At 37.6% G+C, this 16,785-nt stretch overlaps 1 protein-coding gene across 5 annotated transcripts in view; it reads right to left on the minus strand.

Moving 5' to 3' along the window:
- ex (FERM domain containing expanded) overlaps positions 1 to 16,785 on the minus strand; it is a 329,475-nt gene that overhangs the window by 78,488 nt on the left and 234,202 nt on the right. For all 5 annotated transcript variants that reach the window (XM_090369513.1, XM_090369514.1, XM_090369512.1 and 2 more), the window contains 3 exons: positions 11,147 to 11,293; positions 7,055 to 7,145; positions 2,466 to 2,545 (listed from right to left, as the gene is read on the minus strand). In XM_090369513.1, coding sequence (XP_090225639.1) covers positions 2,466 to 2,545; positions 7,055 to 7,145; positions 11,147 to 11,260 — 285 coding nt within the window. In that variant the 5' untranslated portion in view covers positions 11,261 to 11,293. The remainder of the gene's footprint in view (positions 1 to 2,465; positions 2,546 to 7,054; positions 7,146 to 11,146; positions 11,294 to 16,785) is intronic.

Consider the following 16,785-nt stretch of genomic DNA (forward strand, 5'->3'; position numbering starts at 1 on the left):
GAGGTGGAGGCCCAGGCCTTCGCAGACGACCTCGTACTGACGGTCGCGGCGGATTCCAGACAGAACCTTGCAACGCTTGGAAACCAAACCCTTGAAACCTTGCAGAACTGGGCAAACCTACACACCTTAACAATCTCGCCAACGAAGACGCACTCAGTACTATTGAGAGGGAGGTTAAACCTTAGAAGACCACCACAAATCAAGCTGGCAGGACAAACAATCAAACTGTCAACGCAAATTAAATATCTGGGACTGATTATCGATCAGAACTTATCATTTAAACCGCACCTAATCTATCTAAAAGAGAAACTGCGGAAATACACAGCGCTCGTTGCCAGAGTTACACGCAGGGACTGGGGGCTAAACAGGAGAACCCTGTCCCTGTATTATAAAGCCATCTTCATCCCGATAATAACATATGGATCTCCCATATGGTACAAGAAAGCAGAAACAGCAGTGAATAAAAGGATACTGGGCACGATCCAACGCAACATATTATTAACAATAACAAGAGCATGTAACACGGTTAGTACGAGTGCCCTACAGTCCTTGCGGGGACCCTACCCTTGGATTTAGAGGTAACCCGCTGCGGACTTATGTATCTACTAGCCAAAGGAACCCAAACCACCTACAACAGTCTTACCATTGATATCACCAATAACAGGAAAAACGAAAAACAAAAAAATAGTGGACCACCTTGTACAAATTTGGCAGAGAAGATGGACAGACGGAGAAAAAGGAGCGGTAACAAAAAAAATTTATTCCCCAAGTAACCAAGCTGTATCCCAAGGTTACCGCATGGCTGTACCCAGGCCTAAACACTACTTTTCTATTCACCGGCCACGGGCCTTTCAAGGCCAAATTAAATGCCATGGGCATAATCGAGGAATCACACTGTCTCTGCGGCGAACTAGAAACATGGCATCACGTTATGCACCAGTGTGAAATATACGAAGACATCAGATGTCAAATGATCACGAAAATTAAATACATCCCTAACACCCAGGAACACCATCTCCTGGACACACCAGAAGAATTTGCGGCCTTTAGTCGCTTTGCCCAGGACGTCTTCTCCAGAAGAAAACTACAAATAGCCATCCACCAAGGCCAACAGGAGTAATGAAACCAAATATGGACACCAAGGAATACGGGAAACTAAGGACGGGGATATCAACCAATGATCGATGACCATTGGAATATGCATCAGAGAAGGATGCTGAACCAATGAAAGAGGAACACAAGGATGCGGCTTGCCCCATGAGTGACAATGAAGAGAAACAGACGTGAGACAAAGGCCATATTGGAGACCTGAAGAGGGCACTCTAGCCCTCTTCACCTATAATTCCTAACTCCCCGGGAGGAGGGGACGGCCACACGGTCCCCCCTTCTCACCATCCCCTGTTTCCTCTCTGGTGGGGCATGGGCATGCCCCACTGAAATTGGGGCCGCCTTCTCTATTGGCTCCATACTTCTGCCTTTTCCCCCCAGTCTTCTGCCTTTTCCCCCCAGTCTTCTGCCTCCTTCCCCTCTATCTTCACGCTAGCGAAGTCCCACACATCAAAATTAATACATCAAAACCGCCATACGCCCAGCATTCGGCCTAAAAAATTAAAGCGATAATATCCCCACGTCAACGCAAATAATAAAAATCACTTTATTTTATTTTCTTGATGACCATTGGAATATGCAACCCAAAGTTTTTTTTTTTTTTTTGGTCCTAGCCGCCGAAATCTCAGGAAACTAAGCGGCAGGACCTGCCAGAGTAAACTAAGTCTACGGAGTTCCTGGCCTGCCTCCACGGGGCGTAAGTGGGGCAACGTTGGATCCCAACAGGGGTCCAGCGGCTAAATGGCCAGAAGAACAACGGTACACGACATTACACGATCCAAGATCCATACACTTTTAAATCTCTGGCATTTACAGTGTACTGTAATACACCACAACGTAAACTACGCGGAGATGGGGGGAACCCCAGGTGCCGCTTGACCCTAAAAACACTTACACTTACACACTACCCCCACACTTCCACCTTATGCTATCAGCTTAATGTCAAACTCTGTAGTTTAATAAATATAATACTTTACAGTAAATAAAATAATCACATTTATTGTTGATAACTATATTTTTGTATTTTTCCTATATATATATATATGAATGCGTTATTTAATTTTTTGTAAAAAGTACTGAAACTGTCAAATACATTTGTTGTATATTCATCATAAGATTATCCACCTTATTAAAAAAAAAAACCTTGTTTCTGGTTGGCATACAAAGCAAGGGTTAAGATATCCACTATCCAGAAATGCTGTTTATCTGAAACAGTTTTCGGATAAAATCCTGAGCAGGCTCATTTCCAGTAATGGATCTTCTACAGTAATACATATCAAATTAAATCCAATGAAAGATAAAAATATATACAAAAACTACCCACATTAGATACCTCCAATCACAAAAGCAATACTTACAGTTCCGTGTACAGATTTCCAAGCTTTAGGGGCATATTTTGACAACTTGACACTGTGATCAATGAAATGAAATTCCCCACCTAAGAGAAACAAAATTGTTCCTTGATTTCAATGCAAATAAACTGATAAGAAAAAAAAGCTGCCATTACAAAAAGAAATACAACTTAAATTTTGGTTTTTTTGAGAGTAATGTAAAGATAGTATAGTGTATATGTAAAAAGCATATATGCAAGACAACTTAACTCAATGTGGAAATTAATATACAAACTCACAGGAATTATGTTCAACTAATTAGTTTAAATTTAAAGTTTATACAAAGCCAAACTCCTCACACTAAATCAATTCAAACACACAATAGCCACTATTTCAGAACCTCTTTGGGTTCCATTTTCAAAACATATAACACTGAGGCTTTGGTGAGCAATGAGGTAAACAGGATGACTGGTTTCAAGGAACAAATACACATCGATTTGCTTTAGTTGGATAAAAAACCAAGATGATTAGAAAACAACTTTTTTCCAGCCAACAACCCTTAACAATAGACCAACTAAACCATGATGTGGGGGGGGGGACCTTAAGTACTCCCATGCTTTCTATCCGCAGTACTTGATGGATGATAACCATACTCAGCAACTGTACGGAGAGCAAGAAAACTTTGCTGATGATTAAAAAAAAAAAAAAAAATTTCATTATGAGGGGAGGCTCAAGAGCTAGCAACATGCTGTGATTTGGACTGACTAATTACATATACAGTCTAAACAGAAGTGTAATTTACAGATGGGAAAGGGGGTTAAGAATGAACAAGGATTTTTTGGGTTATGATACAATAACACACAATGTAAACAGGCCAGTGTGTGTGTGTGTGTGTGTGTGTGTCGTCAATTATTTATCAGACCTTTGCAAGTCAGAGAATGCAATAATTGTACCAATACACAACACAATGGTAAGACCATACTTGAAATATTATATTTGAGTCTAGAGTGGGATTCCCAGGTGTCACGGTCTCCCCAGATTTGTCCAGGATCTTAGAGTTTTGCTCAGTGTCCCAGTTTTTTTTTTTTTTTTTTTTTTTCAGGATACACTAATGTCCCATTTTTTTCTATTAATAGAATGTTTCATGCAGTAGCTTTTTCCCTGTTGATATATAATTATTTTGGAAACCAAACTCTTAATTTACTTCTCTTAAACAGAATGTCACATTAAGAGGAGAATGGCACATTAAAGCAAATGCCTCCCATGCTGTCTAAACCTCATTAGTAGTAATGAGAATTCATTGCTAACGTTCTTTTTAGTACACCATACACTATCACTTATAATTCTTTGAAATACCAAGGTATAATTTCCAACTGTCTACTTGAACTCTTGCTCAGTTCAGTCAGTCTGATTATCAGCATCGATTCTTCATGCATTAAGAATCTGCAGGTAAAAGACCCACTGGATCACAGCAATCACAATGTACTAATGTGGAATTTAATTAAAGACATAACTACTGTCAAGGGTAAATGGAAAGGCTTTTGCTTTCGTAAAGGTGACTACAGTGGTTTCAGACAGTACAGTGGTCTACACTATACATTTTTAAATTCTATACAATGGGATTAGGTGATGATGTTACCAATAGCAAATTCTAAATTCAAAGAAGCTACTAGGCTTTTCATACCAACGAAGAAATACTGGTCAAGGCCTAAACAGATGCCAGATGAACTATTGAGACACGTGGCAGAGAAGAAGAAAAATGCCTGGGATGCATATAAATTATCAGGTGATACAGAAACCTATGGTAGATATAAATTAGTCTGTAATCAAGTCACAAAGGAGGTTAAGCAAGCTTGGCACATTATAAGAAGTCTCTAATAAAGAATGCAAAGACTCCTATGCTTATATTAGGAACGGGTTAAATCACACTGAGCAACTTGGTGTACAACTGTGAGGAGTACAGCGATCTACGAAATGAAATCTCGGGTTAGTAATCTCAATCTTACAGCAGAAGGCTGTGAGACAATTCTAGTTGATAAACAAGAGAACTTCTTGGCTTTCCAAGCCTTTGCAACTGCAATATTTCTTAGGCAGAAGTCTCTTCTGTATCTGGAAGCCTTGGATTTGTAATGCAGTATGGTGTAGTGCCAAATTACCTAAAGTTCTGTGAAATCATGGAGGCTTGAGTCTGCTATATCCACCACAACTCCAGCTCCTTGTGCTGGCATTTCTGTTCTCAGCAGCTCCTGGCACTGCTGGCTTTCCAACAGACTGAACAGACGTAGCTCTTTCCAATGAAGTTTGGACTTTGTCTGAAATTTAATTTTATGTATATTTATTTTTTTTTATGTAATTTGATTATTTTCAGTTTGTTCATATCAATCTTTTTTGATCATGGCAGGTTTTTTCCCTCCCTGTACTTGGACAAACAGGAGAGGGAGTATATAAGAGTACTGCTAAATCATGTGTAACTGACAGTGGGGTTGGCTGGGACTGCTTTAAGTAATAAATATCAATGTCCTTGCTCTTTCTTTTGATTACTGTCATTAAGATCTAGAAAGACTACTGCAACAAGATCTAGAAAAATTAGGCAGCTGGGCTGAAAAATGGCAACTGGAGTTTAATAATGACAAATGCAAGGTACAGCTGCCCATATGCAACATACAAATTGTATGGTATTACACTGAGTGTAGTGGAAAATGAAAAATACCTGGGGTAATTGTGATCAGATATTGAGTTCTCTGCACAGTGCAGACAGGCTGCCAGGTCAGCTCATGTGGTTTTGTCAATGATATACAAGAATTTTGCTAGCAGGGATAAGGAGGTGATTATCCCATTGTACAAAGCAATGGTTAGGCTGCATCTTGAGCAATGCATACAGGTGTGGAAGCCTCATTTCAGGAAGGATGTGGATCTACTGGAATGGGTGCAGAGCAGGGCAACAAGATTGGTAAGGGGAACAAAAAGGTAAGGTGCTCTTACCAAGAAAGGTATCAATCCTTCAAATTACAGTGTCTAGAGACTAGGCACATATTTGTTTGTTATTTGGTTTTTAGGAGCATTAGCAACTAAGGCCATATTGCTACGGGAATATACGGTGGTAATTCCCTTGACCTTTCCACATCCTCCGTATTTGGTGGTGACAGGCTCGAACTCCGGTCTAATCAAGAAGCGTGTGCTACGTACTGCTGCTCCTTCCCACCTGGCTACGGAGGCGCCTCACTAGGCCCATACGAGATGATCTAATCAAAGGTTTTATAGCTTTGATTTTTATTTTTTTTTTAGGAGCATTAGCAACTATGGTCATATTGCTCTGGGGATATGCGGTGGTTATTCCCTGACCTTTCCGCATCTTCCTTATTTGGTGGTCACAGACTCGAATCACGGTCTAATCAAGAAGCGTGTGCTATGCACTGCTGCTCCTGCCCACCTGGCTATGGAGGCGCTATGGCTTTGAATGGATTGAGTAAGCTCACCGATGATGGCATTTTTCCATTTCATTCAGACTACCCACAAGAGGGCATAAATTCATGTTGAGTAAGAACGGTTGTAAGATAGATGTGCAGAAGTTTTCCTTCAGCGAGCGGGAAGTTGATTGTTGGAACAAAATTTTTATCCTATCTGTTGTTGGAAGTGGGTAGTAAAATACATGCTGGTTTTTCTATTCTCTATCTTGTGAACTTATCTGACCATGTGGTAATCTGTGGTCTTTCTGGAGTATAAGCAAAAAATTTATTTAGTATGAATAAATTCAAGGAAGAACTAGACAAAACTATTGAAGGAGATGGACAGGTGATGTGAAAAGGGTTTGTTTTTTTTTTTTTTGCTGATGCTGTATAAGCTTGCTTTCTTGCATCATTTCCTACTACAAATAATGTCACCGATTTTGTAATATGCATGTTTGGAGGCAAATAAACTTTTTCTTGTAATTTTTCAAATTTTTCTAGAAATTACAGCAATATCAGTAATGGAAATATTAATAATTTATACTTAATGATGTCATATAGCACCATCTTGTGTGTAGCTGTGCAAAAAAGCCCAACAGTCTGCATGGAAGGCATCATCACATAAAACCTCATACTGTGAATCCCTTCATCACAACTTGCCTTACTCATGCACTCTGAATAAGTAGCACTTCCAGAAAGGAAGAAATATACTGCTATTTATTCTCGATTGAGTGGTGCCAACCAGAGACCATTTCAGGAATTGGGGTATCATTGACGGTAGAACAGGTACCCTAAGGGTAAGAAATGACAACCAGGGTATGACTCACCACAACTGTGTTGTCAATTCCTACACCTTAGGGTGCCAACTGTCCACTCTCATGAGCAGATGACCTGAAATAGTGCTCACTAGGTAGTGGAACTCAAACGAGAATAAACTACAGTATATTTCTCCTTTTGAGAAAGCACTAAGTAAAGCAACTTGAGGGGATTTGTAAAAATGAGATGTCGTGTAAAACTGGTTTTTTTTTTTTTTTTTTTTTTTTACACAGCTATGCACAACATACTTTTGCCCTAACAGTATATTGCTTGTCTGTAATTTCCAGTTATAAAAAAAGAGCTCAAAGCCTTTGCTCTAAAAAATGCAGAGTACTTAATGTTAGTAATACTTACCAGCAGGAAGAGCCAAACCAAACCACTTTGTGTCTAACACCTTCAATGAGGTACACACTTGTTCAAGCAAGTCTTGCCCAGTACCCTTAATCTGCAAGTAAAAAATACAAACACTTGATGTGTATGTATAAATCTGATGTACATAAATTAATTTAATGAACACTGGCAGTGATAGTACAGTAGTTTTATTTAAATTTAAGACAAGTCAATTCCAAGTGCATCTCAACTGCACTTGGAATTCAACTGCAATTCCAAAACAAGTCAATTCCAAACTGTGGTGCCCCATTAGAAATATTAAAACAGATTTCTGTCAGTATATAACAGCATTTCATTAAAACAAATTCTTCTTCGGTATTTAAAAACAGAAGAACTGTTTATTGCATACAAACCTCATATTGTGAATCCCTTCATAATAACTTGCCTTACTCATGCACTTTGAATACACTTCCACAAAGGAAGAATTATACTGCTATTTATTCTCAATTGAGTGGTACCAACTTGACACTATTTCAGGAATTGGAGTGTCACTGGTGGTTGAACAGGTACCCTAAGGGTAAGAACTGACAATCAGGGTATGACTCGCATCACAACTGTGTTGTCAATTCCTACACCTCAGAATGTCTACCTGCCCGCTCTCATGAGCAAATGATCTGAAATAGTGCTCACTAGGTGTTGGAATAACAGGATTAGACTAGAAAGAAAGTGCATGTGGAATGAATGATGTCACTGGTACAGGTCTGTTTGGATATTTATTACTGAATGTCTCTTAACATTTGCAAAAATAAATAATTTGGATGTAATGTAATACCAAAATAAATCCAGTGATGTTTTGTTCAAATACAATCACTGCCTTCTGTTGTCTGTCTAAAAGCATCTACACCACACCAAAAGCATACAAAATCATGCACTCTGTTGCCACAATTACCTCTGAACACAATGATATGTGCCCCCCCCCCCCATAGTGAAACTCAACCAAACAGAAGACTGGATACCCTGCAGCTGCTTTTTTTTTTTTTTTTTTTTTGAGGATTTTGCCATGGAGGCATCATGGCAGAATCCTCAATGACCTTTTCATTGTGTACAGTCACTATCCAGAAGAATCAATTTGTACCAACTTCCTTCACATCTGATGCCATTTGCATAGCATAGCATCTTTATCACATGTATTCACCATTAAACTACACAGAGGTCTTTAACACGTTTTTCAACCATGAGAAGCTGAACAATAGTAAATTGAAATATGGAATGAATGATGTCACTGGTACAGGTCTGTTTGGATATTTATTACTGAATGTCTCTTAACATTTGCAAAAATAAATAATTTGGATGTAATGTAATACCAAAATAAATCCAGTGATGTTTTGTTCAAATACAATCACTGCCTTCTATTGTCTGTCTAAAAGCATCTACATCACACCAAAACCCACTCTTTTGAATACTAATGCCTTAATCAAACTTTAACAAATATTACATTAGAAGAAGCCAAGCAATGACATTACCTCTGATCCACCATTTGAACATTATATAAAAGATAAATGCTGTTTTTGGGCTGCAATTGATGAATCTACAACAATCAAAATGGACACAAGATATTCGTCTGACACTGAACTCAAAACTACAGCATTTTTAAGCAGTAAATAGCTGCATGTAAATCTATACTTAATGTTTACAGCAAGTATGAAAATTAATAGGAATAAGATGCTCTTCTGCACCACTCTTCTTGACCGATATTGAATTTTTTTAATATTAAATATACACTATGAAGCTTTTGGAAAATGTGCTCCTTTATTAACTATGGAGATGCCTTTATCAACTATGAAGACAAGTAGCATGACATAGCATCATATTATAACATTGTGGAACCTGCATATACCCTATGAGGACTGGGGTTTGAGCCCGTCACCACCAAATACGGAGGATGTGGAAAGGCCAGGGAATGACCACTGCATATCCCGGAACAATATGGCCTTAGTTGCTAATGCTCCTAAAAACCAAATAACAAACAAGCATATACCCTATGGCGCCTCCGTATCCAGGTGGGAAGGAGCAGCAGTGCGTAGCACACGCTTCTTGATTAGACCAGGGTTCGAGCCCGTCACCACCAAATACGGAGGATGCGGAAAGGTCAGGGAATGACCACCGCATATCCTGGAGCAATATGACCTTAGTTGCTAATGCTCCTAAAAAAAAAAAAAAAAAAAACCAAAAAAAAATATTATGGAAGCAGTTATTTTACAATATGACAAGAGATGGCGAACTTATAATGTGGCAAATGTACGTCATCCTACTTCCACAGAGCCTGATGGCTGATGTTTTTCCCCCTCCTCCTCCTCTCTCCCTCTCCACCCTTCACAATCTGCATTAGTCTGTTGTAGCACATGAATATACATCAATCTGCAAAATATTATTATGTTATTTGATTCTACCCGTGTTCAAGATTGATAAAGGAGCACATCATTCTGAAAGCTCCTTAGTGTATATTTTGTTTTTATCACGTTTAGTATTTATCTGTAATTTTATTTCTATCTGTCTTAGCTTCTCTAAAAAGTTTCCATATATTGTATTTTCACTTTATTTTTTAATAAAGTTTTATTTTATATTTTTACTTTTATCAGTAGTTACAAGATTTGTTTCAGTAAGGTGGCTTAAGTACTTAATATGCAGAAGCTACATATGCCAAGCTAAACTTAATTTTAAAATTAATAATATATATATATATATATATATATATTATTAATATTATATCATCATTATAGGAAATGTTAAATTCATTAGCGTTGTATTGAAAATAATACTGCTTTAATATGGTTTTGGAAGCAAACTAATATTTTTTTGAAATTTAAAATCTAGGGAAATTTTTTAAAATAATATTGAAATATTTGGCAACAACTTTACAACAGTATTTATTTATTTTATATTTTATTTAGAGTGGTATGTTGGTCAGAGTACATACTATAATCCACAGAAATAAAAAATAAATAAAATTACACAGCACAACCTCAGCTCAGCATTGTTGTATTGGGTGACTGTAACAATGGAGCTAGACAACTTTTGCCTAGGGCAAACGAAATTCATTTTTAAACGTTTTTTCTAATTGGGTGATATAATTTATAATTAAATTAAATTACAACAATTATATTTGTGTTTATTATTATGTTTACTGCGTATTGTCACTATTCATATAGCCAATTGGCGCCTGTAATTATGCTAAACATTTATAATGTCTAAGTGAGTGAATGAGATGAAAATTCCGAAATAATTCACGGGGGTTGAAGCCCTTCACCCTGCCACTGAGTTGGCTAGGAATTTCAAAAGTTTCGAACTGATATCTTTCAAAGCGAGTGACAAAACCACTATGCTATCGAGTATTTACTGTAATATAAAATAAAACAATACAATCTACAACGTAAAAAATAATTATTCATACGGTAAATGTGTCGTGTTCAACAACAGCGATTTACACGCCCCTTACGATATGCAAAAATTAATGATGCGCGAGATATTTTGATACATCAAAACACGAAGGAGAGGTCTTGGTGTATTTAAAAAAAAAAAAAAAAAAAAAACTTTCTGGTAACGACTATAACACTTTAAACATCTGAACGGAATTTTTTTACTCCCCCCCCCGCCTTTGTATCACGTGTTGAAAGACTAAAACACACCTACAAACATTTAAAAAGCAGAATTTTCGAAAACAATTTAATACGGATTTGTCTTTCAGCTACAACGCAGTTTCAATTCGGAGACTCATTTGTCTCTGAAGAAACGTATGTTAAAAGGTGACGAGTTTTGGTTTTCTTGAAAGGAAGGTCGCTGAAATAAGATTGAAAAGCACATAAAGTTACCCAGTTGTACGGATAGTCACGCATTTATTTATATACAGTAGTACTAAATTTCCATTAAACAAGTTCTGTCCAAATTTAATGATGTTCCATTGCCTATTCATAGCCATCCCGTGCCCCTTGAATCATTCGTTAAATGAGATATGCCTAAGTTAAAAAGCAAGTATTGCACAATCGTGGTAATAATGACCACGTGCATTTAGAAATAAATATCTTTGTAGAATTAGTAGGGGGAAAAAAAACTACTTACGTCAACTATGAAATAGAAGACTTCCCCGGTGAGTAGTTGAACGGCAACATACTTCCTCCCCGACGGTAGAGGAAGCTCACACGAGGTGAAGGCAACGGTGCTAGTGTGCCGCATGTTCTCGATTGGCCCGGGTCACCAACACATTGCCTAAGGGAGAAAAATGAAAGTGGTTAAAATTCTGTTTTAAAATCCTAACTCCATTACTTTTAATTGTAGCAAAATTAGTAACTGCTTCAAAAGCATGTTAAATACTTCCAAGCTCCACCTTCGTTCAATACTGGACGTAATGATGACATTTAAAATTTTCAAGTTAAAAAAAAAAAAAAAAAAAAAGAGCAATTGTACTAAAGTTTAGACTGGATTTTACATAAATACATACAAATTTCTTGCAACTTCATTCCAAAAATACACCTCGAAATTTACTTTGATTTCCGTACGACAAACGAAGATAGCATCAATGAATTTTTCTATTCCAAAACTGGAATACAGCATGCAACTTCACAAACATTAACTTTCCTTCTTTATGAAGTTGATACTCCTAAAAGGCCTAAGGCAACTTTTTGCAAACAATAAGACAGGTATTCCATCAAATAAAAATCACAATAAGTTCTTCACCAATACCTGGCGTGGCATATTAATTATGAAGCTAGTCACGTGAGCTGGATTCCTACGAGATAAACGTTGTCCGCCCTTTATGATGAATCAGTAGCATCTAGCAGTGTGTACAGAGTGCCCACCAATCACTTAGAAAGAAAAAACAGTAATGGGTAAGAAAGGAAGTTAACGAATGGTAGGAAGGAGGAGAATGGGCATCTTTACAGAGATGGATTATTCAAGAAATCAGTACCAAAATACAATGGTCTGAAAAACCACGTGGGGGTAGGTTCATTATACTACTAAAGCATAGGCGTGGTGTAGAAGTTTGATGCTTTCAAGATTTGAACGAAATGATTCTGATTTGTGTCTCGGTGACAGCTTTTTTTTTTTTTTTTTTTTTAAATATGTACAGGTCGTTGGGTGTTAACCACCCTACTATAAGGCTGCATTCACGCACGCGATACTGAAACGGATCCGCCACTACTTAATCCCTCAACCAACGAATAAAAGTAAAGATACTTCACACCTCTAATTTTATTTGTTGGTTGCAGATTAAGCACTGGCGGATCCGCTTCAGTTTCGCGTATGTGAACGCTGCCTAATATTCAAATAGCAAAATCAGAGTTTAGAGTGGGTTACAGTCAAAAAAAAAAAAAAAACTTCAGAAATCGCCTTCTCCAAACACGTACCTATAAAGTGTGAAGCCCTTCAGCTCCTTTGGATTAAGGTCCTTTTTATAATAATATTATAAAAATAAGAAATACATTATAAAAACTGCCGTGCTCCCAATATGTAAAGAAAACAGTAAACACAAAACTAACAATCTAAGTGATTTTTCTTAATCGGATTAGGTAAATTGAGCACAGAATATTTTTGGTTAACTGATGGCCATAAAAGCTCTAAAGAATTTCCCTCGAACGGCTGAGACCTATAATTACAATAAATCTACCAAATATGGTTACAGCAAAAGAAAAACAATAGATCAGCTCAAGGCAACACTGTGCCTTCTCTCTTTCACGAGTTGGTATACTACATGGATGGGAAGTCACATGACCTTGAGCGACCTATTTACCCTTCCTACTTCATCCATTCGTTGCATTCTAAAAATTCCTGGAGAAAAAATGTGCGCGTATAAAGCTATTGGTTATTCAGTACTTCATGGAAACAGCAAGTCAGCATTACTGAAATATTTTTGAATATGTGTGGGTATGTTGGGGGGGGGGATATTCATGTGTTGTTGTGGCGGACCCCAGGGTTCCCCCCATTAGCCGCTGTTGTACATCTTGTGAAGAAGCTTGCACCAAAGCCGGCCATTTGTATGTAGTGTATAAGTGTAATGATATTTTCTGTTGTTGTCAGCCGGCACCTGGCTCTTAGCAGGTGAGAGGCAACAACACCTGGTCACCGCGTCCCACCCCCGCCACGTGGAGGCGGCCAGGATCTACAATCGTCTTGCTGCATCTACCTAGGATAAGTCCCAGGCAGATGCCAATAGAGAAGGAACGGAAGAGGTATTTAAGGCAGGAGAAGTATGGGAAATGATGCAGGGAAGGAAAAGTACAGTAAAGTGGTGGGTCAACAGATGGGCCCATCAGAAAACAGAAAAATATAGCGAGAGAAAGATGAGAGTGGAAAATCACTTCCAGCAGTTCTTCAGTCTTCAACTTGAAGGTGAAGCTATACTTCATTCTTGATGAAAATAACTTTAAAAAAGGTTCAAGTCTCAAATACAATGACATTTAACTGTGTCATAAACATAAAAATCAATTCTTAAAACACAAGATAATCTTCAACTCTAAGAAGACAGAAGCTATTTACATATATCAATTCAGGAGTACACCAACTCCAGGGTACTTGAAATTTCAAAATAGAATCTTGTATCTTCAACTTGAAGGCAAAGAGTATTAACAAAATCTTGGGGAGTTAATTACAATCATGTTCCATCTTTAATTTTGGTAAAGCAGCACACTGGACAGTACGCAAACAAGACCAGACAAATTCTGATCAATAAAATCTCTATTTACAACTTTACAAAAGATAAGGAAGATCAGTGATCATTAATCTTCAGACAAAACAGTGATATACGTTTCACGTTAAACAGACAGCATCAACTTGAAGCTCGGGGTAAAAAAAAAAAAATTCCTGTTTATACTCTGGCACGACCACCAGGTCAGTAGAGTTTACAATAAATCAATCAATACAAATTGTTCATTGTATTTAGCAGTCACGGGCTCGAGCCCCGGTATACTCAAATAGCGTGTGCTGCAGCACTCGCGCCCCTGACCACTCGGCTACGCCATGCTCTTCAAACTCGAGAAAGACAAAACTATTTACAAATTTCAATACAGGAGAACATCAACTCCAGAAAACTTGTAACGTCAAAATAAAAACTTGTATCTTCAAACCTGAAGGCAAGGGTTATTCACAATCATGTTTCAAGTGCATCTGTCCAGAACAGTAACCAAAGGGGGTTACCATCGCAACAAGTTTACCATCACAAGTCCACCCACTTCTTCCAAACTAAAAGTTCGAAAGGTGGACAACACACAGGTAGCTTCCAGAAGGTGAAAGTTCACAAGTAATCACAATATGGTTAGATGAAGAGGTATCATACACTTTATCCTTTAAATTTGATAAACAGCAAACTAGACAATATGCAAGCAAGACCAGACAATTTCTGATTAAAAATCTATAAAATCACTATTTACAACTTTACAAAGGATAAGGAGCATCTATGACCCAGATAATTCAATAGTAAACTCTTCACAGATCCAACTTACGGCTTCCAAACTTAAAGTTCGATAAGTGGAACACACTCATGACTTCCAAGTAGTGAAATTTCACAAGAAATAAATCACCAGAAGCGAAAGGTTATCCATTTAGTAATTACAAAACAAAGCACGTCACAGAGATCCTAGTAAACAAATGATGTATAAATCTATACTCAATCAGGAAGCACTTTCCTAGAAAGACACAATCAATATGAGTTGTCAAACAGTCAAACTGCCATTCAATAGTAGGCACAAATAACACCGCCGACCGGGCTAGCCGAGTGGGTAAAGTACCTGCCCGGCAACCCCAAGGTCGCGGGTTCGATTCCCGCCTCGGGCTTGGATCAAAGTACTGCAAAAACCTTGGGAGGTGCAATATGGCCACAGAAGCCGATGCGCCAACAACTACCAAATCAAAAAAAAAAAAAAATCACAAATAACACCAAGGCTATTCATGAGACGCCGATGAAAGGGAGAGTAGGAGGAAAATAAATGTCAGGTTGATACCATTCGAACTGATTCGTAAAAGGGGAGAGGGCGAATTTAGCCTCGAACATAAAATTAAACTATCGCCAATTTAAAAATTACGCATTATTCTCAGATGCTAACGTGTTACACCAAAACAAGATTCATACTGGGGGAAGGACGCTTGACGAATCAAAAATAAGACACCAAAATTTGCGTAAATTTTAATTAAAACCACCATACGTGTAACAGATGACCTTACGTTATAGATTACTTATATGCCTAAAGGTAATAATTTCCATACAGTTCATTGACATGCGCTTCAAGTAAATCCTAACATAATTGGCTGTGTCGCAACAAATTGTATTGGAAATTTTTTTTTTTTTTTTTTCTTATTTTGGAAGGGGAGAAACAGGAATGCAGTACTGGAATACGTAATACCTTCGACTGACGTGACCACATCGCAGATAGATCATAAAATATATACTCTAACCTAATCATATCAATTACGCATGGGGCTGTTCCAGATACAGCATTCCCCCCCCCTCCACAAACATTTTAAAAACAATGGGGATTTTTTTTACTGCTACATCATGATTAGAACTGATTGATTCTTCTGAACACTGTTTTAGTCCCCTCCCTGGCCGAAAAATCCTGTGACTGCCACTAAATACACATATGTAGAAAGTCAACACGAAAATAAACAACATATATGATCCAAAGATATCAGACATGAGTAACTGATGTATTAGAAGCGATTTCCCTAGCTTAGGCACTGTAAGGAAAGTCAGATCATCTCAATTTCCCAAATCTGTGGTTCGCAAACCTTTTAGGGGAGAATCAGAGGTGTCACAAAAATTGATAATGGAACCTTTTTCATTTTCCTAATTCTAGCGATCTTACCATCATTTCAATTTCTTTATAATTTATTAAAATATTTAGTAAAGGAAATGGGAGGAACTTTCTCATTGCACAATGTGACCAATGAATAAGAAATTCCTAGACATTGTGAATTAGCACAATGAATTTTGTGACAAAATTTCGTCATCCATCGGTAGGAGATGTGGACCAAAGGGTGGCTAAGTTCATATGTGGGTGCTATCTAATAAAGCAGTTGCAAACTTTTTGAGAATGAAACTCATTTTGACAATTCAGTAAGAATCGCCACAAGTGGTTTTCAAACCAGAGAAAGGTCATCCAGGAAAACCTTAATTATAACACCAAATGGACAAGATTTTCATATTAAACTAAAGGAAAAAGAAATTTACATCACTCTTTCAGCTGAAAGTGTTTAGTATTTAAGAGATAATTAGAAAGAACTTCAATGCATGAAGCACAACAGCCCTTTCAATCCAACTATAATTATTGTAGTAAATCCGTACATACTTTTATTTGCTAACATACCACGCTGAAGTCATTTTTCATATAAAGGGCGAAATATGAGGGACGTTTGAAAAGTTCGTGGCCTGAGTATAAAAGGGTGGTGGTATAGAGTTAAAATCTGTACTTAATGTATAACATTTCAAATAGTAACCCACTAAATTTCATGGTTTCAATAACGTCTCTTTTTAATTACAGATTCTGAAGTCAAGAAAGTTGTGCAAATAAGAAAAGACGTACAAAATCAGTCACCGTGCAGTTATCCAATATTTTAGGGGGAAAGGAGTAATGCGAAAAGCAAAGGATATGGTTACAACACTGGGGAAGGATGCAGAGCCTGGAAGATGACTCACGCTGTGAAAGAGCTACAAGGTCCATAGCTACAGAAGTTGTTGCAGAGTGCATGATCTGCTGATGAGTGATCAC

Source organism: Mastigoproctus giganteus, chromosome 3 (assembly GCF_048544385.1).
Source record: "Mastigoproctus giganteus isolate SK-2022 chromosome 3, ASM4854438v1, whole genome shotgun sequence".
NCBI classification, from domain to species: Eukaryota; Metazoa; Arthropoda; class Arachnida; order Uropygi; family Thelyphonidae; genus Mastigoproctus; species Mastigoproctus giganteus.